Genomic DNA, 24,986 nt, shown 5'->3' with positions numbered 1-24,986 from the left:
TCAAAAAAGCATTTTCCTAGCCACATTTCAATGGAAGTTTCAGTAGTACATTAAACATGCAAGATTTATCTGGTAAATACTATTATTTTGCAATAAAATGTTGCAACAGTCACAAAAAATAACATGTAGTTCTTAAAAAATTGCAAAATGATTTTTTTTATATAAACATCTGAAATATGTAAATGATGATGATGCAGTTTATAACAAAGTGAGCTTCTCAGCAAAATGTGATGCCAACAAAAATATATTTACACTAGACGAATACAAATCCAGATGCCCTATTGTATCGTGCTTCTGAACATAAGGAATAGATGAATGAACCACTTAACAAAACTGAAAAAAAAAAAAAAAATCAGTGACAATTTAGGAAGTTATAAAATAGGCGAAGGAAAACACACACACGACAAATTAAGAAAAAAAAAACAAATTTTCTCAGGAAGTAAAATAATTTGCGATCAGCATAACACCATTTTTTGAAGAAAAGATGAAAGCACCAGAAAGAATGAAACTAAATACAATTTAATGTTTTCTCAGAATGAAAAGCGTTGATTATTAGCGCGCCAGAATGAAGTTTATTATGCATAATCTGCAATCTCAGGAATTTGGATTTTGAGAGGGGGGGAATTTTATCTGTTTGCATTGCCACATCTGCGTAAAATAAAATAAAGGAGTAAACACCGCACAAAACGAGGGTCTACGGAACTATTAGGACAAATAAATTAATGTTATAACAAAATTTAACAAATAGTTATAATTCAAATAATTAATAAATGTAAAAAAAAAGAAAAAATCTAAAAAAAATAAGAGGAAATCAAATTCTAAAAAATAAATTCAAACTTCTACACAATTATTTTACTTTGCATGTTATATTATATAACTGTTTTTAACTTTATGTGTGAGAGAAACCTATACAAACAAATAAAAGTTTTTTAAAAAGGCCAATAAATTTTTTTATCAAATATGGGGGAGGGGGGGGGTGCTCAAAAGGAGAAATGATTTATGAAACTTCATCTAGATTTTCTGATAAAAAAACTTTAAAACAATTTCAGTAACTTACCTTCCACCTGTGTCCACACTCATTGCAATATACAAATGTTGTCATAGGTTCATCTGCACTTCTTGTTTGAACCTAAATAAATACATTTTATTGTTACAAAACTACTCAGCTAGACTACTAGGCAGTTCAGGTATATGTGTGTGTGTTGTGTGTGTGTAAGTGCAACATGTACAAACTAACAAGTTCTTAGCAAAGAAAAAAAAGCTTGAAAGAATATTTTGCAAAAAACGATAATGAGAATTCTTCAAAATGTTACTTCCAACACAGAAAAGTATTTTTAAAAAATTCAGATAACCATAAAATACCAATAAAATAATTTTCTTACATCATAAGTGCGATAATTTATCACCTTTTTATGCACACGAGAGTAACTTCTGTTACAGTTCTTCAAAAACCAAAATGGGCAAAAATTAACATTGGCAAAATTTAGGGTGCAACTTTAACATTTGTTTGGCATTTTTATGTCTATACAAAAAGATAAAAAATCAATTTATTGAAGAGAAGTTCAAAGAATTTTATTGAAAGAAATGTTTTTATGCAGTGCAACAATAAATCAATATAATAAATATCAAATTATGAAGACTAGCTCTGAAAAATCACATAATATTTGAAGCATTACAGTTGATTCAATATTCACCTGGTTATAGGTACAATTGCTTTTCTTGCACTTCCCACATTTCAAAAGATCAGTTTTTGTTCCTCCTGTGACTGCCATTTGGTGGTCGTTAATGGCTTCTTTGGTGAATTTCTGCCGCAAGGTTTTCATTTCCTCACTGGCCATTTCCTATTAACAAAGATAAATCAAGTTTAAAGTTAAGAAAGTTTCCATTATATAAAGAATCACATAGAGATCTAAAATGGGCTATTTAGTTAAAATAATAATAAAAAAATTCTTTACAGGTCAAGCACTTGTTATAATATTAACAATCACATAGACAGAGATTAAAAGCGAGATAGTTAGTTTTGAAATTAAAAAAAAGAAACTCTTTGCAAGCCGAACTCTATTGTTATATATTTATATTTTTGTTGCACTAAAATATTTTTTTTCTTTTCAAATTGATAAATTGTTTTAGCAATGCCAAATGTTTAGAAAAGTGCAATAATGTTCTAAAAAGCATACTCAAATTGTGTGTGGAGGGGGGGGGGGATTTCACTTAAAACAAAAACTAGGCTTATAAAAATTTTCTATCTCCTGTTTTGTATCTCATAATACTTTTATTTCTGTATCACCATCTGTGCAGGCCTTGTTCTGCGTACCCCCAGACCTCGCAGTGCCGAGGGGGGGGGGGCATGTCCTTAAGGGGCTCAACAGCCCAAGAAATAAAAAACAAAAATGAAAAAACAAACAAACCTGGCACTAAGACTAATTAATGTTCCAAATATACATTGCTGGCCTCTGGGGAAGGGATCTACAGATTTTGTAGCAGGAGGCTCAAAACTTAGATGCAGGTCTCCATATATGCTTGGTTGATAACAAATTTGTTAGATTACATTGATTCTAACATAAAAATACATCAACAAACAAGGTACAAACAGTGATTAATAAAATCAATCAACTTACATCAGCTGTCATAACAGCAATTTTAGCAGGCTCAATTATTCCTTTTAAAACATTGACTCGTAGAGCTGGATTTTTTGCATCCTTCAAATTAGCGACTCTACTTCTCACCCTGTTTTTGTACTTCATATTTGTATCTCCAAATTCGTCATATATACGTTTTGTATGTTAAGGCACAAGCAATGTATATGTTTTTTAGAAATACATTGATTCTCACTCAATTTTACACACATGTGCATATATCGTCATCTCAGAGCAACAGTAAGATATGTTAGAGTTGTCTTCAGGCTTAGATGTCTTACCATTGCTTTGAGGCGACAATACAGATATATATATCATTGTAAACGACTGAAATTGGAGAATGTTTACTCTCATCGTGGTGAATTTAGATATTCACCGGCTAATGTTGATTTTTCCGATTGCTTGACTTTTGTGGTGATATGCATAAATTATATTATAAATATACTTAGTAAATATACCTTACTTAAGAAACACAATGTAAAAAAATGTGCTTTAACAGACCTCACTGTCTGGACCTATCAATATATTATTACAATTGAACTTCATTCAAAAAGGCAAAGGAGAATAAGCAATTACCAAGTGAGTTTAAGAATTCTCCCACAAGAGATTTCCTAGGCCATTGAATTAAAACCAAAGAACTTTTCCCAGAATGCACTAAATACGTTCCTTTTGTTGACATTTCACCTAACTAAAACACGCCTCATAAACAACTTGCTTTCTGTTCTAATAAATTAATAAATATACATAAAAGATATCACTAAATAAAAGTGGCCCCTTTTTCTACTTCATTTCACCAAGTATTTTTTTTTAATAACTACAATATTATTTTTCTTTCATTTGCAAAAAAAAAGGCAATTTGATTAATTTAATTATTTTAATTAATTTTTTGCAACGATAACAGCTGTGCTACTTTTTCTTAAAAATGCAGATGTTTTTCAACCATTTTTTTTTCTGAAAGTAAAATAATAAGGATTACTTCATCAGTTTTAGAGTAAATTATCATTTTTTCAATTGCTTTTTTTTGCATTAATCATTTAGTCTGTGGTGAACAACCTGCAGCATGGCTGCAATAAGAACATTAATAAAAGGATTGCTGATTTTACTATCTCTAATGCAAAACACAATGAACATTCTTCAATTTCTCTTTAACTCTGACTACTGAGAGAAATATAAAAAATGTCAGTTTATTAAACCATTTTTTTACAATATTGAGTCAGATGGGCGAGGTGTGATTTTTCAGTTAATGTTTGTCTGTTTTGTGACAAGCACTTGCATTTGATGTTTGAAGTACAAATTTAAATCTACGTGTCAAGATGGCACCTAGTAAAGTTTCTAGGTGTCAGATGGAACAACCAATGTGCTATTTTTAATGAATAAAATATATGTATATCCAAACACTTTTCTTTTTTTGATTAATGTACTGTAATCTACCAATAGCATGTTTGTAAAATATACTAAAGAAAATGACTTTTAAAGACAAAATTGATTTCATGTCAAAACTGCATAGAAATTTATCCTTTGGGACAACCATGTGTCTTCCTAACAATGAATTGGGACAGAAAAGTTTCAATGTGATCCAAAACTTAAGGAATCAAAGCTTTAAATCCAAACTTTTGGACACAAAATGTGACTACCAAACACTTACTTCTAATGCTGCTTGCAATGTTGCAATCTGCTTGTCTCTAGAACATTCTCTTAATTAGTTGGCACTTGAAGAAGGTTTGTCTTATTTAATGTTACTGCCATTGTTCGCTGTAAAGTAACTAAAACTTTTTTAAAAGTTCCCCGAGCCCTAACATGCCATTTTGTTGTAAAATGATTAATACAGTTGAATAATAAAACAGTGCACCGGCTTTTAAACTTTTTGTTTTCAGGTTAAATAAAGTACCTAAAATATGCTATTAATAGATTAAAATATCTAAACTTTAGAATAAAACGGATTATACTACATTATTTTACTATACCTTAAAGAATTTGACCACTACTTTATACCTTGCCTAAAGCAAGAAGAAATGAGTTGCATTTATAAATAATGCCAAAATATTGAGTAAAGCAGTAAAATACGGGGGGGGGGGGGGGGGGGGGGAGATAGCAATAATAAGAAAATTGAAAAGGATATAATCTTCAATTTTTGCACCAAGTTCTTCAGCGTCTTGGAAATCATCTTCAATATCCACTGCAAAGACAATTTTGTTATGCAAAAGAACACTAAGCCATAAAATGTGGACACATTGTTAGAATATTGTATACAAAACAAGAGATGAGTTTAGAATAGGGGTTGCGCCAATAGGTAAGTTGGCCAATTAACTGATTAATCTGCAAAAGATGATTCACCAAATCAGTGCCAATGGTCAATTAATCAGCTGCCAAATAATTATAATAATAAAGATTTAAATACAACACATTCTCACACATTGATTTTTTTTAATTACAATTTCAACTTTATAAAAATGTATGTTGGAATTGTCTAAACTGAACAAAAAACGTTTGGGGGAGAGGGAGAACTAACAAATACACATATAAATAATCATTTAATAACTCATACTCTTTTAAAAAAATTTGCATTAATTATAATTTTTTTAAATGAATGATTTAAGGGGGAAACCAGTTTATGCCGGTCAAAAAATCCACTTTTTTATGTCATAAAATGTTAGTAAAAATGCTCAATAATATTTTCCCAAAATTTGAGTGAAAAATTCCGATTCTATGAGCACTTAAAGTGACAGTGGAGATTAAAAAACGTTCCCAGCATTTTTTTTTTCTTCTCTTTACTGCATTTTTCTAGAAACAATGTTTTTCCAACTGGTGTGCATTCTGGCTCAAAGAGTTTTTGATCAATCATTCTGAAAATTTGCATAAATATTCTTTATTTAATTATACTTTATATGAACCTAACTATTTGATGATATTATAAATGAAACATTTCTATAATCAGGGTTCATACTCTGTTTGGATGGACTTTTTCATGACTTCTTTCATGACTTCAATGAAAATTTTCATGACCTCGTTACTCGAAGAGAATAGCACTATTTAATCTCAAACTTGATAATTTTTGGAAATGAGCATTAGCAAAACGTCTACATGAATGCCACAGCCTCATTGAAGCACTTACTCGTAATGGAAAAAATATAAGCGTACACTTAAAAAACTAAACTATTCTTATTTGTCTTCATCATATAAATTTCAGTAAAGTAAAACCGCAGTGAAACGAATATGATGATGCTTAAATGTCTGATATTTTATTTATAAACAGGCAGAATGATATTGAATGGGACAAAGGTTGAATGAATCATCATTAAGTTTCAATAAATTTGCTTCAAAAGTTGCCTTTTAGTGTCTACAGTGCATTTAATCATTCACATTACTTGACAGTATTTTGGTTCTTTAAAGAAAAGCCACATAGTTTAGTTTTTTATGTCTCTAAATCAGATCTTTAAAAAAAAAAAACCATTTAGTAATGAATCGATCTTCTGGTTCAAAAGTATACTTGTTTTGTTTACTTATTTGCACATTTTCAAATGCATATAAATTAATTAGGTGCGGAAATTTCAGAACATGTTTGATTCCTGACATTGAACGTAGCAGTGGGTCGCATGGATTAGTTTTGCGCCCCGTATGTTGGGCACTACTGTTTTAAAGTATTAGAATTTATCTTTTTCTATATTCTATCGCCTGACTAAAGATCTTTATTTTCTAAAGCTTTCAACAAATTAAGATAAACTCTGATAAGTTTAATAATAAAGTTCTTACGAGTAATGGAATCGTACACAGATGAAATTGAATTGCTTTTTTTTTTTGAGTGGGCGTTTCAAAACTAAGAACGTGAAATTTCGTTACTATAGAATATGAAACATAAGAAGTGTCAAAAATAACAGTAAATTCAAAATAAGTGATGTCCAAGCAGTAAAATCACATCACGAAAAAAGCAAGCAGCTGCGACAGAAGTGGATGCAACGGGATTTCAAAATTCAAATTTGATTTTGGGATCGTTCAATTTTCCACTTTTAATAGCTTTTATGTGCTATACTGTTAAGTCACTCAAGATTTCTAATGCTCCTTTAGTTACTTTCTCTTTGTCCAGGACATTTTTCCATGACTTGATATAAATTTCCATGACTTTCAATGAAAATTTCAACTTTCCATGACTTTTCCAGGTCTGAAATTCACTAATTTTTTTTTCCATGACTTTCCAGGATTTCCATGACCCGTACGAACCCTGTATAATGCAAGAAGTGTGAAAAAAAATGGTAATAAAAAATAACATTGTAATCAAACATCTCAAAAAGGTGAAATTTTCAACTTTTGTGATCACTATTAGGTTGATATTTTAGGGAAATATGTTGTTTACCAGAAAGAAAAATTGTAATGATTACAGCAAAAATTGTGGCTTCGGTAATGCACACCAGTAACAAGCTCTGATGGCGATCGCTAATGCACAGCAGCTTCTAACTCCACTAATTCTGGTGGAAATGACTTTACAAAATTACAAGATGTACTTCAAAATATAAATAAAATGTTCCCCAAGTTAAAAAAAAAAAATGATTATTTTTTTCCTGTTAAAAAAATTACGAAAAACACTAAAATTACGGCCTCCTAAATTGATTTCCCGCCTTAACCTTTAATTCCGATATTTTTATTATTAGCGTTAATTTATCATTACATGTTACCTTTTCTTATAGAAAATTATTTATTTATTGAACTCATTCAGAATAATTTCTTGTCTTTCAAGGCATATTTTTTTTTCTGCTGATTAACGGATAAAAATTGGCAGATTATAAATAATCGGAAAAGAGAGTGGCCAATATGGCTAATTACTGCTGATTGATCAGTGAATCCCTAATTTAGAATATAAAATTCATTTCCAGTGCTTTTCTAATTTCGACTATTAAAGGCAATACAGCATAGTGATGTAAAAAATAAAATAACAATCACTTCACGTGTTCAAGTTGAAACAACAACAGAATTGGAAATATTTTATTTGTTTAAAAAGTTTAATTAATTAGAAAAATAAAATTGAATGTTGCATCAGAAAGAAGTCAAAATATTATTTATAATATAGTAGTGAAGCTCACATTTTTCTCAATTTTTTTAGTAAGTTATTTATACATTTTATTATGGTAGCATGAATGATCTAATTTTTTCACCCCAAAAAAAAAGGCTCTTATTTACATTAATAAAAGTTTTGAACTTAGTACATATTTCTATCTTCCTTCATAGGATAACTAAATTACATTTTTTTCTGGAGTGCTGTTGTTGAAATAAAACATTTGATAGAACTAACAATGAGGTTTGGGGGACTAGCCAAAACAAAGTGTAGCTAGAAAACTAAGCTATGAATTGTATACATTATTTTTACATTAAAAAACCAAATATTTTGTGGTGTGGCTTTCTTACGCATTCCCATCCTCGAATTGCAGCAATGCAATTCTGAAAATTTAAAACAAAGCTTGTTACAAAAAGTAATAAAATTCTGCTAGAAAACATTGCAACCCCTGTGAAGAGTCATGCCAGTCAGCTTTAACTTGTTACGGCAAATCAAGTTTGGGTATTTAAAAGCTTGAAAGCCAGTAGCTCAGTGGTAGAGCGTGCTGCAGGCCCGGGTTCAGCATGGTTGATTCAGTCATTCGTCCCTTCATTGGGTCCATAAAATAGAGTACTAAGCGTGGTTGGGGACCAAACCCTAGAGGTTTGGCGTCCGGTTGACCACCTAACTGGAACATCTGCCTTGAACTCCAGAGCCCTTAGGCAGGGAAACTCAGATGGGCAGAGCAGACCTTGGCCCTCATGGGCCAAAGTCTACTACTACTGTGTTTGGCTCATTTAAAAGCTGAAAACAATTAAATAAAGGAAAATTTATGGATTTAAATCAGGACATTCAGACTAGTCTTATTGATGAACCATCAGACAGCATTAAAAAATATAAACATTGATACAGAAGAACTTTGTTAAAACCTCAAAGAAATATCTAAAATCAGTTGGTCTTAACCGTAGTTAGTCTTAATGGAAGAACAAACAGGATGGGGATCGCAAATGTAGTTCCCATTGGCAGCAATTCCTTTTAATCTTATTTGAATTAATGAGTTTCGACTGTAAAAAAATTTCTAACTATAGACACTAGAGCAAACATATGAAAACATACCATACCTTCCACTTTCAAGGCTGCTGCTAACAGTTCACGACATTTGAGCCTAACTGTATTTGTAGTATCGGCAGGGAAAGATGTCTGTTTTGGAGCTGAAGTAGCAGAAGATTTGGATTCAGCTTCTTTAGCAGATTCTTTTTTCTGAGATTGATTAGATGCTGTACCTCCATTAGAGTTCTCACCTTTTGATTCTTTGCTACTTCCATTGCCATCTGTTTTAGCACTGGGAGTTTCTTCAAAGATAATGCTTATAATTAGTTTCTGGGCAAAAAAATTTTTTAAAAATGTTCATACAAAAAAAAAAAAAAAAGAAAGAAAGAAAGAGAAGAGGATCAAAAATGGGCTCAAGAGAATCCTGATAAAAGAAATTTTATCTCTTATCCATTGAAATCTAAAAAGATAAACCAAAACTTTAACTATAAATACAGGACCAATGTGTAAAGTAAAAAATGGGCAATGGGAAGTGGTTTTTAAAAATGCATAGAGATTTTATAAATCCAAAAACAAAAGTTTGCAACTAGAAACTGTTCAGGCCCTACATACAAACCTCAAGATTACTTAGCTTTTAAGTTATACAAGATGGATACCACGACAAAACAGGACAAATGGACACAAATGGGCCCGACCAAAAAAGAGGCAGGGTGCTTCCAGATCAAAAACCAACTCAATTCAATTAAAAGAGCACTACACGCATACAATTCAATATATTTCTTAATAGCATTTTTTTTCCTTTGAATTACTCTTGTAGTTTTATTTTTCAAATAATTATTAAGAATCTTTTTAATGTTAAGTTTAGATGACTATACAAAAAACATTAAAAACAATCAGATTTATAATCAAATCCAATAAAAGACAAATGAGGGTATGTTTAAACAACTTGCCTTTGTGATGAAGTTTTGTCAAAACTTTAAAAGGGCAAGGAGGACGCATTGAGGAATAAAAAAAGGGCAGAGTGCATTGAAAGTTAACACTAAATGGGCAGATAAGCTTGTAAGTCCTCAGCAAAAGATAAAACATAGGAAGGGTTGAAAATAATAGTCATCAACATAAAGTTACTGATGAAAAAGTAGTAGAACTGCATAGTAAATATAAATGAGTATTCATCACAGAAGCAATCGGATTTTGAAATGCATAAAAAATTGGAACTGGCGTTTAAAAGCATAACGGCTAAAATGCTTAAATGTTAGGACTACGCATAAAAGTTGGCAGATATCTCTAATGTACATAGTGGCAGGTTTATTGACACCAACAAATTATATTGGTAAATTTTATAAGTTGAAAATTAATAATGGAATTCAAAAAGTAATAAAAAGAAGAATGGGTATTGATACTAAAAAGAAAAGCATTGCATTATGTTTATCATAACATAGTGTTAAAATTTTGGAAGGGCACAACACTCTGCCCTTTTTCTTTTGCATTTCCCAATGTGCCCTTCTTGCCCCTTTAAAATTTATCAACACTTCATCGCATAAGCATTTTCCTCTTCGAATGGGAGTAAATTCACTTTTGGTGGACTTTGAAATGTAAGTCTTCCCGCTCCCCTTATCTGCTAGAATGAGTGTGGGGAAAATTAAAGTACAAAACTTTGTGGGTTTTTTATGTACTTTTAAAAAATCATATGAGAAAGTGCCTTTTTATTAGGAAGCGTCATGCCCCTTTTTTAGATCTAGGGGAAATACTACTAAAATAAAGCAAATACTTTTTAGGCATTAAAGATAAACAATAACAATAATTAAAAGAAAAAAACAGAAGCAAAAGCTGTCATTTATATACCTGGTAATAATTTCTTCCATGCTTTTATTAAACTTTTTGATAAGGTTATTACTTCATCATCACTTGATGATTTTCTAAGTGAATTCACAGTCATACCAATTCTGGTTTTCTGCAGAAAAAAGTTGATCACAATTTTTTTAATTTAAAGAAACTATAAAATATTCATAATGATTTTTTTAAACAACTTACTTGTAATATATCCAATGTTATTGGCAAGTCTCGAAGAGCCTTCAGCAAATCCATAGCTTGTTCCTGAAATACATATTTACACTTGTATACACTGTATTATTAATTGTAAACCAATATACAGAGGGTTGACTGTTTCAAATTCATTGTTATTTGCTGGTTTTAGAATACAAAAAGGTATGTCCAGGGATTGTTGCATCCTGGGTTCAGTTAGTGGAATTCGACTGTATGTCAATATTATTAATTAGTGGAACTGTTTACATAAAAAACTTAATATATTTTTATTAACGGGTATGCCCCAAAGCAGAATAAACAGTTGGACCCCCAATTTAATGAATTCATCGGAACTGAAAATTTTATACATTAAGTCAGGGTTATTCATAATATTGGGGTGTGATTTTTCTTTTAAACGCATTTACCTTATTTAAAAGCCTTAATAAGCAACTGTGCAAAAATATCCATAATTAGAAAATTTACTTTTTATTCAGCATTCCACGACTTATTACACGTTAGTTAATTTGAAATTTTTAAACTACTGAGTAAATGTTTGGACGATTTCCTTAATACTTTACTCGAAATAGTTCTCTTTTGACTTTATGGAAAGAAAAAAAATAGTGTGTCTTTTGCAGCCTGCTGCATGAGATATATTTTTCTAGTTTCCAGGCCATGTAAGGCATTTGAAAAAGAAACAGTTTTAATAATAGTTTCACTATCGCTTACAGTATCAAATCACTATTTGTTGGATGTCCTCTTGCCCTCGCTCATCAAAAATTGCCGATTCCAAAAAAAAAAAAAAAAGCAATTTTCTGCTTTGGACAATATGGATGTAGCATTTAGAAAACAATCCAATATTTCCTAACTCAAATTTGGCCGTTGAAATAATTTGTTATTTCGAGGTTCATTATTCAGTAAATAATCGTTTTTACCTTCATTTTAGTTGGGGGAAAAAGGAAAATTTGCTAAACCACGAAATTCGTTAAATAGAGGTTCGTTAAATTGGTGTCTGACTGTACTACTAAATTTGCGACCTACTTTGCAGAACAGATGCCTGATCTGCAGAGCAATTCGGTTCAAATGTGAGAGAAACCTCTGACAAATTTTCTGCAGAAATTGTACAGATTTCTGCAGAAAACCTGCAGTTTATAATTAGTGATGTTCCGGATATCCGTATCCGTATCGGCGGATATCGGAGGGAAAATAAAGATATATATCCATATCCGTTACTTTTTTGACGGATCTTGAAAAGATCATTTCTATTCTAAAATTTTTTAAATATTTGAATAAAAGACTCTTGAATTCCGTTTAAATTAGGTTTTATTCCCCATTATAAATTATAAGTAATCATTTCAGAAGCCAATTTGTACACCCCCCCCCCCTTGTTGCAAAAAGGAAGGGGAAATAAGTTTTAAAAGTGTGTATCAGCGTGTCTTTTTGCGGCATCGTAGCTCTTAAACAGATGAACCGATTTCGATAGTTCATTTTTCATTCAAAAGGTGACTTGATCGAAAGCTTAGCTTGATCTCGTTTTTGTAAAACTTAATTACCGGAGACATCAATTAAAAACCGATTTAACATTTTTCACAATTATGGTAGTAAAAATTTACCCATACGTTAAAAATGTTGGCCCTAATTGAGAGAACGAAGTTTTCTGCGTTTGATATTTATTTGAAATTTTTAATTTATATACAGTAGGAGCTATAATCTTGTTAAGTGAATTTTAAATGCAATTCTAAGCCTTTATCGATTAAATAAATAAATATGAAGTTGGCAGGAAACTGCCTTTTGGATGAAAGTTCTAGTTTATAGCAAAGCCTCCAAAGCAATGAGGATCAAATACAATTGTGCAGATATAATATTTCATTTTTTATGAAAATAATTTTACCAAAAAAAAAATGATTTATTGAACATTTTATGTTATTTTCAATAGTTTTGTATTGATCCAATTCTGTTTTTGGAAACTCAGGCAAGGTCTCATTTCTTTCCATATTGCGAATGACCAAAACATGGCGTCTACGCGAAAAATACATGATTACAAATACAATTTTGAATTTGTTACATAAAAGTAGACATAAATTCAAAATTCTTTTAAAAGCTACAATTTAGATAAAAAAGTCTATTTTTCAGCCTCTAAAGCAATGAAGATACGATAATATTCTGAGGACAAAATTTTGCACTTTTCAAGATAATAATTGAGAATTATCCGAAAAAATGGCACATTTTGCATAATTTACAATAGTTTGATTTGCAATAAACATCCAATTTCGTTTATAAAAATGTAGGCACTCAAAGAGTCTTGCGTACCATATATTTTAGGAATGACTAAACATGGCGACTATGCCAAAAATTATATAAATTTCTGAATTTGTAGGGAAAATATTATTGAAAATTAAAATCCTCATGAGACTACATTTTAAATGAAAAGTTTTAGCACTTTTGCATCCAAAGCAATGAGGCTGAAGTAAAATTTCAAATATGAAATTTTTCAGTTCCCCAAAAAAGTATTATTATTAAAAAAAGATTTGCAGCACATTTTACAAAATTTTCATTTGTTAGCAGTGAAATAAAACATCCAATTCCGCTTTGTTTTTGAAAACTTGGGCACTTAAGCATCTTGTCTACTTCAATTTTGTGAATGACCAAATATTGTGACTATGTTTTTAGCTAAAATACAGAAGCATTCCTTTTCCGATCAAAAAACAATCTCCATAAGATTTTTTTTTTTTTCCTTTTGTTTATTCATTTCTTGTGTTTCTTTCTTTCTTTTTGTTCTTTTATAAAATTATCTGCAGGCCGCTGAAAAATCTGTGAGGCACATCCACATCTCGCAATTTCTGCTACCAGGCTTATGTGTAATTCATTTTTTTTTTGGTTAATTAGATTCTGAAGCATGCAATCATTCCATTTTAATTAAATGATTAACTATCAATAGATAATAGGGTCATTCCGTGTCAAATCAACACACTTTTAATTAAAATTTTACCTCACCCCCTCAGATTTTGATAAAATTTGGCACACATATAGTGGGCACTAAGAATAACAAAAATACAAAATTTCAAATTTTTATCTTGAATAGTTTTTTGTGTACGGCCTTGTAAAGTTTTCAAAAAATCGTGAAAAAAACTACAAACAAGCAATTTTCAAATTGCTCTAAAAGCTGTCAAAATTGAGTTAGAGAGGTGGGACCAGTGTTATTTTGTAGCTTTTTTAATGCTCTTTTAAGAGATATGCAACATGTCTTATGTAGTAGTAAAAAAAGTTTTTTTTGGTGCAAATCAAATTTTTGATTTTGATTTTTTTCAAAAAGTACCACTTTTAAAATTTTCAAAAAAATTCTATAAATAGACAGTACTTTCATAAACTGCCATGCAAAGTTTTATGATGGGATGGTAATGGGAACTTTTTGTCAAAAAAAATGACTACTGACTCCTATTTTTCATAAATATCAGATTTTGACATAATAATTATTTTAGTGTAGCAAAATATTTTGTAGTAAATGCTTTCATGACAAATATGAATGCATTGTACTTTAAATTCTTCTTATAAAAATATTTGTAAAAATTAAGGCAAATAAAACACCAAAATTTAAATAAAATTATATCAATAGATAATAGGGTCATTCCGTGTCCGAATTTATGCTGTATGAAAAGTTGATAAATTTACAATAAATATTGTTGTGGCTAAATAGTTTGATAAGCAAGTATTATTTTAAAAAAACTTTTCCCTTCCATTCACTTGATCCAGTATCTGCAGATCTAGCAAGTTGGTACCTTTCTGTGCAAGTTAAAACAAACACCAGTCTGCCACATGCCCCCCCCCCCCCCCATGTGGCAGTCTGGTATTTCTTCTAACTTGCTCAAGCCAGACTCTCCACAAGCATTCATTCAGTGACTAGAGACCTTGCTAACAAGTAGTGTTTTAAATTTTATTACTGTCTTAAGTTATCCATTCCATAATGTAAAATAGTTGTGATACCTCACATAAAAGAATTATTACTTTGAACTTCAGTATTTCTCATGTGTTGGCGAATTTAATCTATGATTAAAACTTGTAGTTTAAAGGCAAGTTTTAAGAATTTTTTAAAAAATATGGAAACTAGTGAAAAATGCAGTACTGTGGTAAGAGTTTAGTGTTGTAATCCATTGAAGAAAACAAATCATCGTGTTCGAGATAGAAAAAAACTGAGAAATGTCACATCTTGGATGACAGGTTCATTTCCACAAATACTTGATGGCTCCATGATTTGTGATCAGTGTAGAAAAGACCTAACTAAGTTAAAAAAAATACAGTGCCCATTAGTAAAAAAAATTCTGAAAATGAAGATTCTCCTGAGTTGGAGGTGAATGTTCCAGACGAAGATCCAGACTTTGCAACAAGTTCAGTAATTGTTCAGACACTAAATACTTCACTTCAAGAATTAGGTGTGTCCCCGATTGATAAGAAGAAAATAACTTCCAAGCAGTATGCTTCGACTAAAGTAAAAAAAATCTCCTCATCTATGAAACGTAAACTCTTTGTTGCTGCTGAAAATTCTTCATCAGATAATGATACTGAAATTGAACAATCGGTTCTTCAAAATCTGAAAACCAACTTTTTGAATTGTACAAATAGATCAAAAAAAATTATGATTCTCACATGTTTACCCGAGAAATGGAGTGTTAGGAAGATAATGCGTGAGTTTAATGCTCCAAACTTAGTTCGACAGTCAAAACAAATTTTGAAAGAAAAAGGGTTTATGGAAGGTCCTAATCCAAAGTCAGGGAAGTGTTTATCAACAGAAACAGTCGAAACTGTGCATTCTTTTTACCAAAACGATGAAATTAGCCGGGTGATGCCAGGAATGAAAGATTGTGTAACAGTTACTCTGCCAGATGGAGGCAAGAAAAAAATGTCAAAAAGACATATTTTGTGTAATCTAAAAGAAGCTTATAATCATTTCAAAGATAAGCACCCAAATATAAAAATTGGTTTCTCTAAATTTGTGGAATTAAAACCAAAACACTGTATATTAGCTGGGCAGAGCGGCACACACTCTGTATGTGTGTGCACAACTCATCAAAACATAAAGTTGATGATGGAAAATGCTAAGCTAAATTCACTTACAGATGGTAACTTGAAAACCTACAAGGATTGTATTGCAAAGATGCTTTGTAACCCATCAACAATAGATTGCAACATGGGGAACTGTGAGTATTGCCCTGGAGAAACTGCTTTACGGAAAATTTTAGAAACTTCTTTTGAAAAAAATTTAATTGAAAAAGTTCAGTTTCGCCAATGGGTGTCAGTCGATCGCTGCAACCTAGAGATGTTTGAGAAAACCTCAGACGAATTTATAGATTTATTTTGCAGCAACATGCCTTCTTTAGTCCGACATGATTTTATTGCAAAGCAACAAGCATCATTCCTCAACAACATTAAAGAAAACATCAGAGAGTCAGAATTTGTAATTACATGTGATTTCTCTGAAAATTACAGCATAGTTTTACAGGATGAAGCCCAGAGCTACCACTGGACTAGTCAGCAGGTCACCATTCATCCCTTTGTGATATACTTTAAGAACGGTAAAATTGAACACTTGAACTTCGTTGTCATTTCTGACTGCCTAGAACACAATACAATCGCAGTCTAAACTTTTCTCAAGAAACTCATTCCTTATTTAACAAATAAGTTCCAAAAAAAATCTATTACTTTTCAGACGGTTCTGGCGCACAATACAAAAATAAGAAACATTTTTTGAACCTTTGTCTTTATCAGAAAGATTTCGGTATTGAAGCCGAGTGGCACTTTTCGGCCACGGCGCGTGGAAAAGGGCCTTGTGATGGAGTAGGCGGTTCAATTAAGAGACTGGCAGCTCGAGCAAGTTTGCAGAGACCATACGAAAACCAGATCCAGACACCAAGTGATCTTTTTGAGTGGGCAGTCGAAAATGTTCCAAAAGTAGATTTTGCCTTTTGAACACCCCGTTTTGTTGTTATTCAAAATTGAGCTTTTCCCTTATCCATAAAAGTAAAGCCAGAAATACCTTCTGGAGGGGGGTTTTTGGAACAAAAATCCCTACTGGAAGGGTTTTTTGATCAGTAATACCTTCTGGAGGATTTTTTTTTTTGGATCAGTAATACCTTCTGGAAGGTTTTTTTTTTTTTGGATCAGTAATACCTTCTGGAGGGGTTTTCTTGAACAAAAATATCTTTTGAAAGGGGATTTTTTCATCAAAACAGTCTTTCATATGCATAAAATATTGTATTAGAATACGGATGTATGTTAAAACCAATGCCTTTGGGGGGCAATTGAATTGGGGGGGATATAATGCAATTGAAGGGGTGTTCCCCCCTCCCTTTGCTGCACCACTGATATAGCAACCAATTCAAAAGTGTTCTCTTCTCATCTTTCTTCCATCCTGTGAAATGTCTCCTACTGCAAAAGCGAAACACGAATCCTTCTTCATCTACACGTTTCCCAACCAGTGGTTTGCGAACCCCTAGAAATTCATGAAGGCTGAGGGGCGGAAAGGGGGTTCTCAAAAAAACTATTGTAATGGTGGAAGTTTGTAATTTATGTGCTGTTTACTCGTCATTTATTCATTTGTCTCTTGCAAGGCATGCGGTTCTATAGAGTGCTGAAGAAGTTACACTTATGGATACAAGGTATATGAAGTTGAAAGCATATAAATACTTTTGTTTTCTCAGTAGTTTTTGATCGGAAAATTCGATTAAACTTAATTGAAACAGTACATAGAGCATATGCGAATGCCTGCTTCACTATTAAAGTGGGACAAGGAGTTGTTGCGTTTGTTAGCAACAATTTCTTACGAGCTTTTAATGATGAAAGAGCTTTTAATGATGAAAGAGAAGGAATGATTGGCAACCCGAAAATACATCAGGGATGGGAAAAAATATTTTTACTTTTAAGAAAATTTTTTTGGGTGAAACTTGCTACAGTGTGAATTACACAGTTTAAAAAAGAAAAAAAAACAAAACTAAGGAATAAACTATGCAACTTGCTTTATGGTGTATGTAAAAAAGGAGTCAAACATAAAAGAAAATTCTTCTCGAAATTGCAGTTAAATGATAATTATGCGCCATATATTCCTACCAAACAGCTAGACTCATAGTCCTGTACAAGAAGCTATAAATTTAAAGACTGTTCTAGTTTTATTGCAAGAAAAAGGATCATATTGTTAAACTGAGAGTTTCTAAAGGGTATTTTCTAAAACTATTCCTTAATTGCCATCTGATTCAATGTTACAAATAAATATACTGTCGAGTCAGAAAACTTGTTTTTTAATTTGATATCCCCTTTCGATTGATGTTTCAAAAAGCAAAAGGATTTTCCCACACACACAGAAGCAAATTAAACGCTGAACATAAAGTAAGACTGAAACAGTTAGATATTTGAGTCAAACTTTGAGATACTTTAATTCCACAACTATTGCAGTAAGTTGCATTTAGATGTTCTGTGTGCTTAGAGCTGCTTACGTTTACCTAGGTTTTAGTAAGAAAAATGGAAGATAAATGCAGTGTGGGAGAGTTGACATCAACTCATTGTCACAAATTTAGTCATGGAGCACACAAGTTATACAAAATGTTAATGATTTGTCTGAAGATGAACAAATTTTCCTAAAGCTACGAATTGAATCACAACAAGAATTCAAACTATTTGTCTGCATCACAAGATATTTCTGAAAAAGTTTGAATTTCTGCAAAAAGAAATAAAATATTAATCATCATACTACATAAAGAAGTTGGAAAAACATTTAAGTTGAATCAATATTTCAGAGAAAAAGTAAATAAAAAATATCTTGTAAATAATATAAATAACAGGCTGATTTGATAGATGCTGAATGTCCAATAAAATAATACATGAAAAATTGTGTTTGTAGGCTCTAGCAAATAATATAGCTATGTAAAGAAATTGGGTAATGAAAATTTTTCGAAAATATTGTTTTAAATATATACATACATAAAAAGAAATGGAAAAGCCATTACTTTTATTTTTTTAAATGGCAGAACACACTTTTAAGATTCTCCCAAAGGTATTGGTTTTAACATATATGTGCATTCTAATACAGTAGTTTCTGCATATGAAAAGACTGTTTTGATGAAAAAATCCCCTTTCAGAAGATATTTTTGTTCAAGAAACCCCTTTCAGAAGGTAAAGTTAATCAAAAAACCCATTCCAGTAGGTATTTTTGGTCCAAAAAACCCCTCCAGAAGGTATTTCTGGCTGCACTAGTGTAATATGAAATGAATTTTGTAAAAAATAGCATTTTTGTGATTAAAATAAAAATTAAGAGTATTTTATGTGCAAATTATTAAGATATTTATATTTTCAAATACATTCATTTTTTGATAATAGAGTGGGAAAATAAAAAAATAAGTAAAAACATTTGAAAAAAAAATGAAGCAGATACATATTTAAGCTAAAAATATAAAGAACTGAAAAAGCCATTAGTTTTATTTCTTTTAATGGCACTACACACATCTAAGATCATCAGGAAAAAAGAATTTTTTTGATTATCATATTCCCTTTGGTTGATATTGACTTTAACATATTTCATACTTTTAGAAAAAAAATTATGAAAATAATTTTTTTCTATTTTTAAAATATTACTTAGAATTTTTTTATATTTTTTCTGAAATCCTCATATTTTCGTTAATATTACTGTAAATTTTTATAAAAATTGGCTGAAAAATAAATGAAAAACAAATTATTTTCAATCAAGGAGCAAAATCGTCATAGTTTGGAAAATACGAAAAATTCAAAATTTTGACTGGCTGTAAGATGAAAACTAATGCAGATTGAGAAGAAAAAATTGATGTGGATACTTTTCTATATTAAAGGTCTAAACTCACCAAGTTTCATCAAAATCCTAATCGGTGGGTGTCATGGCTTGATTGAATTGACGTGGAATGACCGTAACATTAATCTTCACTAAAATCAGCGCCATGTAATTTGTGTTTTTAAGGGAAGAATGTGGGGGGCGATAGGTGTAATTAAACTTCCAAAAGGGGCGATGGGCCAAAAAAGGTTGAGAACTACTGGGCTAACATATTTAAGTGTAAACGCAGTCTCTCAATGTCTAGGTCATTTTTGAAAAACTCAACCTCAATGTATTGCTTTTGTAGTACTCCTTGGGAGTTTGAAAGTCTGTGGTGAGCTGGCTTCGTTGTTTTCATACTTCTTTGGTATACGTCGATTCTGAGGAAGTGAAGGATCATCATTTTGTGAAGGTTCTTCTTTTAAACACAATCACCAAAACTATTCAAAACTATCACGCTTCAAATTTTATAAACAAATCAAACCCTCATACATTTTTTCCAACACTTAGACGAGCATGCCGCAGCGCTAAACACTGGCAACAGACTCTGGGACGAATCCAGAAATTTTCGTGAGGGGGGTCAAGTTTCAATGGCCAGCGTTATACCTACTAAAAAACAGTATCCAGCTAAGCAGGGATGTTCATTTCTCTTTGATAATGGAGCACCCCCCTTCAAATAAATTTAAAACCCTTTCAATCCTCCCCCCCTTTATTTTGTATGGTGCAGTCTGCGCCATGACTCATACTCCCACACATTTTCATCACAACTAGTATTTCTTTAGGCACACAGGCAGGTGACCTTACTGTAAGTTTTGAATATATTAGAATACTATAAAATAGTTGGGAAAAGCGCACATAACACACATAAACTAAATACGGTTTAAAGTGCAAGAAGGCACTGGAAAAACATGAAAAATTTGAAGTTTCATAATAATCACAGTAAGACTTTTGTCATAAGGGGGTCAGCTGACCCTTTGACCCTCCCCTGAATCCGCTTGACTCGTAAGTTTGTGCACTGGGACAAATTCTAAGTGTGCTTGCAGCACAGTAATACTATCATTATTCACACCACTTGTTTTCAGTTAACCTGTTTACTACCATAAATTATTTGTTTTAACTCATTACTGAATGTCTTTGTCAAGGTAAACTATCATCAGACAACGAAAACAAAAGATAAATTTACAAGTTAAGAAAGCATAGTATAATTAATACTTTTCTTGATTTATTGGGAAGTGGGAGGGGGCTCTGCCCCCTCAAAAATATTTTTGAGGAGGCTCGGGCCCCTTCAGACCCCATGGAGTAGGCGCCACTGATGATACCTAAACTATGTCAACATGCAATTATTTCACATAAGTACCAAAAAAAGCAACAAATTAATATGAATCCCTCGGGTACCAAAAGAGGAGACAAATTTGACAGTAATAAGTAATATCTCTTGTATCATGTATGTGCAAGAGAAAAAGAAGCAGAAGAGAAATCAAATGCACAAATGCAGGCATCAAGGAAAACCTTGCTTACAAAAAAAAGTAACTCTTAACAAGCTGATATAGAAGCTCGAAATGCAAAATAAGCTTATTTTGGAATTGTTTATGATAACTAGAAAAAGAGAAAAGAATTTGCAATAACACAAATTGCAAAAACATTCCTGTTTTAAAAATGTTAAAAGGTGGTGAGGCTACAAATGAATTCATTATGTACATGAACATCAGAACTTCGTTGTGTATGATGATAGTGAAATATTTTACAATGGGAAAGTAATTTAAATTTTGGAAAAGGAAAAAGAAAAAATGAATTTTCTGGATCAAGGTGTTGGAAATTTTAGTTTGTCCAAGTGAGACATTTTTAGAAATAATAATTTGAAATACAGTCGACTCCCGCTACAACGCAATCCGACCTACGCGAAATGGCTATAATGCCAATTTTTCACGAGTAACGAATTTTAGAGCTTACGCAAATTTTTCGCCCACAACATGAATTTTTTTAGAAGGAAATATCAGCTTCGTTATTGGATACTAAATATTGATTTCGTGAATGTTATTACGTCCCTTTGAGCATCATTGACAGCCAAAGTTCCCACGCCAAACTAGTCTAGTGCATCAAATAACCATAATGGCACCTTCATCTAAAGTTTGAAAATGTGAAGAAAAAGAAAGTTTCTGATAAAAAAATTTAAAAAGGCTAAGATTCTCGATATGCTTGAACAATTACAAAACAAGGAAGGTAGCGCGACAATAAGTATGAGTGAATCTTCCATATGTACAATTAAAAGTCAAAACAAAAAGATGTCCGTAAAAGTTTAGAACTTAGTTTCAATATTGAAGTTTGCAGAGCAGTCTAGCAAAGTAAAAATTATGAAAATGGAAGGTACATGTGCTCTTGCATAGTGGATCAATAAAAAGATCAAGTAGAGGAGATGTAGCCACAAATTGAAACGTTTTAAATAAAAGGTGAAGCGTATTTAAAAATGTATTAGATAAGAATAACGATTTGATCTTGGAGCATGAATCATCACTAGTATCCTCATTTTTTAACTTGTAATAATATTGCTACTGTATCTACTGTACAGTTCTATTCTGTGCATCATTTTAATTTTACTGCATGCAGTGCATACTGTGTTGTTTTATTTTATATCTTTTATTCCCATTGGTCATTCAATTTTGTGCATCTTAAGTATTTCATGTTTAATAACAGTTTTTAATTTTTTAACTTCAGTAAAAGTTTAGTTCTTTATGGAAGAAACTGTAATGGTTAAAGAATGCTTTAGAGCAGTTTGAAGGGTGCTTATAAGTGCCTAAAAGTATTTGGTATGCTTTAAAAAATTTGTATGCATATATTTTTCCACAACGTGAAATTTCAACTTACGCGAGGAGTCTTGGAACGCATCCCTCGCGTAAGTTGGGACTCGACTGTAAGTGCATTTTTTCAGTCTAGGGTCGTTCCACGTCAAATCAACCACAAAAATGGGATTTTAACACCCACGGTCTCGGAATTTGATCAAACTTGGTATACTTCATCCCTTTATGGTTGCAAGCAACCCCCTAATTTTTTTTCTTTCAGTATCAATGCGTTTTAATTTTACAGCCTTTTGAAATTTGGCGATTTTAGATTTTTTGTCATTTTTGAGACACTCAAACTGAGATGATGTTGTTTACGAAAAAAATTATTTCTTGGTAACTAATGCTATAATCTTTTTGAAAATTTTTACACAAAATAGAAAGACTTTGAACATGTTGCTAAAAAATATTTCAATAATCTTAGTTTGCACAAAATTTTTTTAAAAAATTAGAAAATTGAAAATTTTGAATTTTTTTTTCAAAAAAAGATGTCTGCAAAAAACTGAATTTCAACAAAAGGGTCAGCTTTAAAAATCATGATTTTTTTTAAAAATGATCATGAATATGTACTCTAACTTATCCAATGAAAAACATTAGGGGACTTTAAGGGATTCGCCCCCCCCCCCCCCATTCTGGAAAAAAAGCATAAAACAACATACAATCTCTTCCATATTCTTAAAAACAGAATTGTCAACAATTATGACAAAAATTCAAATATAATGTGTTGAATATGGAACTCAAATATAAAAAAAATATACTTAAGCTTCTATTTTATTTGAAATAGTTTAAAATTTGTCAAATCAACCACAAAAATAGGATTTCAACACCTACCATCTAGATTTTGATGTGGTATACTTCCTTATTTTGTGGTTAAAAGTTTAGGCCTTAGTTTCTTTTGTTTCAATCTCAATTTTATAGACTTTTGAAATTTTTCTATTTTGCATTTTGTTGTCATTTTTAAAGACACTAACTGAGCTGTTGTTAATGGGGGAAAAAAATGTTTCTCAGCAACTAATAATATTACCTACTTGAAAATTTTCATAAAAAATGTTAAGACTTTGAATATTTTTATAAAAAATATTATAATAATCTTAGTTTATACAAAGAATTGTTTAAAAATCAGAAAGTTAAACATTTTGATGTTTTTTTTTTTTTTTTGGTCAAAAAAACCACTGTTAAAATTCTAAATTTTTAACATCAGGGTCAGTTTTAAAAATCATGATTTAAAGAAAAAAATGATCATGAGTATGTGCTTTAACTTTTCCTATGAAAAAAGTTATGGGTCTTTTAGGGATTCTGTCCCCCCCCCCCCCCTAGGAACAACGAAAGCATCATAGAGAAAAGTTTTTCCATGTCTTTGAAACAAGAGTTCCCAGCAATTATTTAAAAAATTTAAATATAAAGTGTGTTAAATATTGAACTCAAACATATAAATTTAATAGTCAAGCTATTTTTTATTTGAAATAGTTAAAAATTATTACAATTATTATATTAAATATAGACATTCTGAAAATAAGATATCATGAAATTTAAAAGTTGCAGACAACAATATCTGCATATAGATTACTGCATTTTAGTCCAGACAAGTTAAAACAAAAGTAAAGTCTTAACACCAATTCATAATTATGCAGTTACTAGTACTTTCAGGATCCACTCCCCCCCCCCCTTACGTTTGAGAAAAATTTACTATCGTGGAACTGCTTTTCCATTATAGTTTTACTGCTCTACAATGACAAATTCATCCTTTTAATTTCTTGAAATTACATTTAACACCCCTTAAAAATTAATGGCCTGATTGTTTAGTAATAATATGACTAAATAAAGTAAATTACCTTTCCCCTCCCCTCAAAGCAAATGAAGAAATAAATTAGTATTTATGCACCTTTCGTATGCAATGGATTTTTATATTTTTTAATGACAATTGGAAAACAAATTATTATTTGCATGGAAATTTTTTTTTGTCCAGATCCCCCCCCCCCCCTCCCAGCTTAATGACATAACTCACAACTTTTCCTCAACTTACCGGGGTTCCAAAATTTTGTATCACTTATGCTTATTACTGCCTAACATTCACATTATGAAAATTAATTCCAGTAAATGAATTTTCTATTATTTTTGTTTTCTTTCTTTTTAAAAACAATAATAGATTTGAATATCTTGTGAGGAATAAATACATAATTGTTGAAAAGAGATAAAAGCTTCTTGCTAGTCAGGTCTGCTAAAAAAACAAGTCTTGCTCACACTTGTTTAGAAAACAAGTAATGGTGCCTTCTTTCTCTACACACCTCCCATGGAGTACATTTTATCCTACCCTATCAGAATTGCACTAACAGCACAGAGTGGTTGCTGACTCCCCTGGATAAAAGATAGAATTCTCAGAAAGAACTTTTCTAAAATTTTGAGAAAAGGTCAATATGAAAGAATGAACTGAACTAGAATAACAATTAGATGTTGACTTATAGGAGTTCTAGCAAAATGTGTGTCAAGCTAGAAAGCTTTTCAACCATTGAAGTTAGCATTGGGCAGACCCTAAGTAAAATAAATGTCGAGTTACCTAAATTATCAGTGTGTCCAGTTACTGAAGTTTCACTGTATTTAAA

General features: G+C 31.3%; 1 protein-coding gene across 1 annotated transcript in view; it reads right to left on the bottom strand.

Moving 5' to 3' along the window:
* Positions 1 to 231: 231 nt before the first annotated feature.
* LOC129228427 (transcription elongation factor S-II-like) overlaps positions 232 to 24,986 on the bottom strand; it is a 26,221-nt gene continuing 1,466 nt past the window's right edge. The window contains exons 2-9 of the mRNA XM_054863106.1: positions 10,741 to 10,803; positions 10,552 to 10,660; positions 8,781 to 9,011; positions 4,756 to 4,812; positions 2,619 to 2,773; positions 1,695 to 1,841; positions 1,058 to 1,129; positions 232 to 333 (exon numbers count right to left, since the gene is read on the bottom strand). Of these exons, the coding sequence (XP_054719081.1) occupies positions 325 to 333; positions 1,058 to 1,129; positions 1,695 to 1,841; positions 2,619 to 2,773; positions 4,756 to 4,812; positions 8,781 to 9,011; positions 10,552 to 10,660; positions 10,741 to 10,803 (843 nt within the window). The 3' untranslated portion in view covers positions 232 to 324. The remainder of the gene's footprint in view (positions 334 to 1,057; positions 1,130 to 1,694; positions 1,842 to 2,618; positions 2,774 to 4,755; positions 4,813 to 8,780; positions 9,012 to 10,551; positions 10,661 to 10,740; positions 10,804 to 24,986) is intronic.

Source organism: Uloborus diversus, chromosome 8, assembly GCF_026930045.1.
Source record: "Uloborus diversus isolate 005 chromosome 8, Udiv.v.3.1, whole genome shotgun sequence".
Taxonomy (NCBI): domain Eukaryota; kingdom Metazoa; phylum Arthropoda; class Arachnida; order Araneae; family Uloboridae; genus Uloborus; species Uloborus diversus.
The sequence above is the reverse complement of the archived record's forward strand: the minus strand, read 5'-3'. Positions and strand labels throughout refer to the sequence as shown.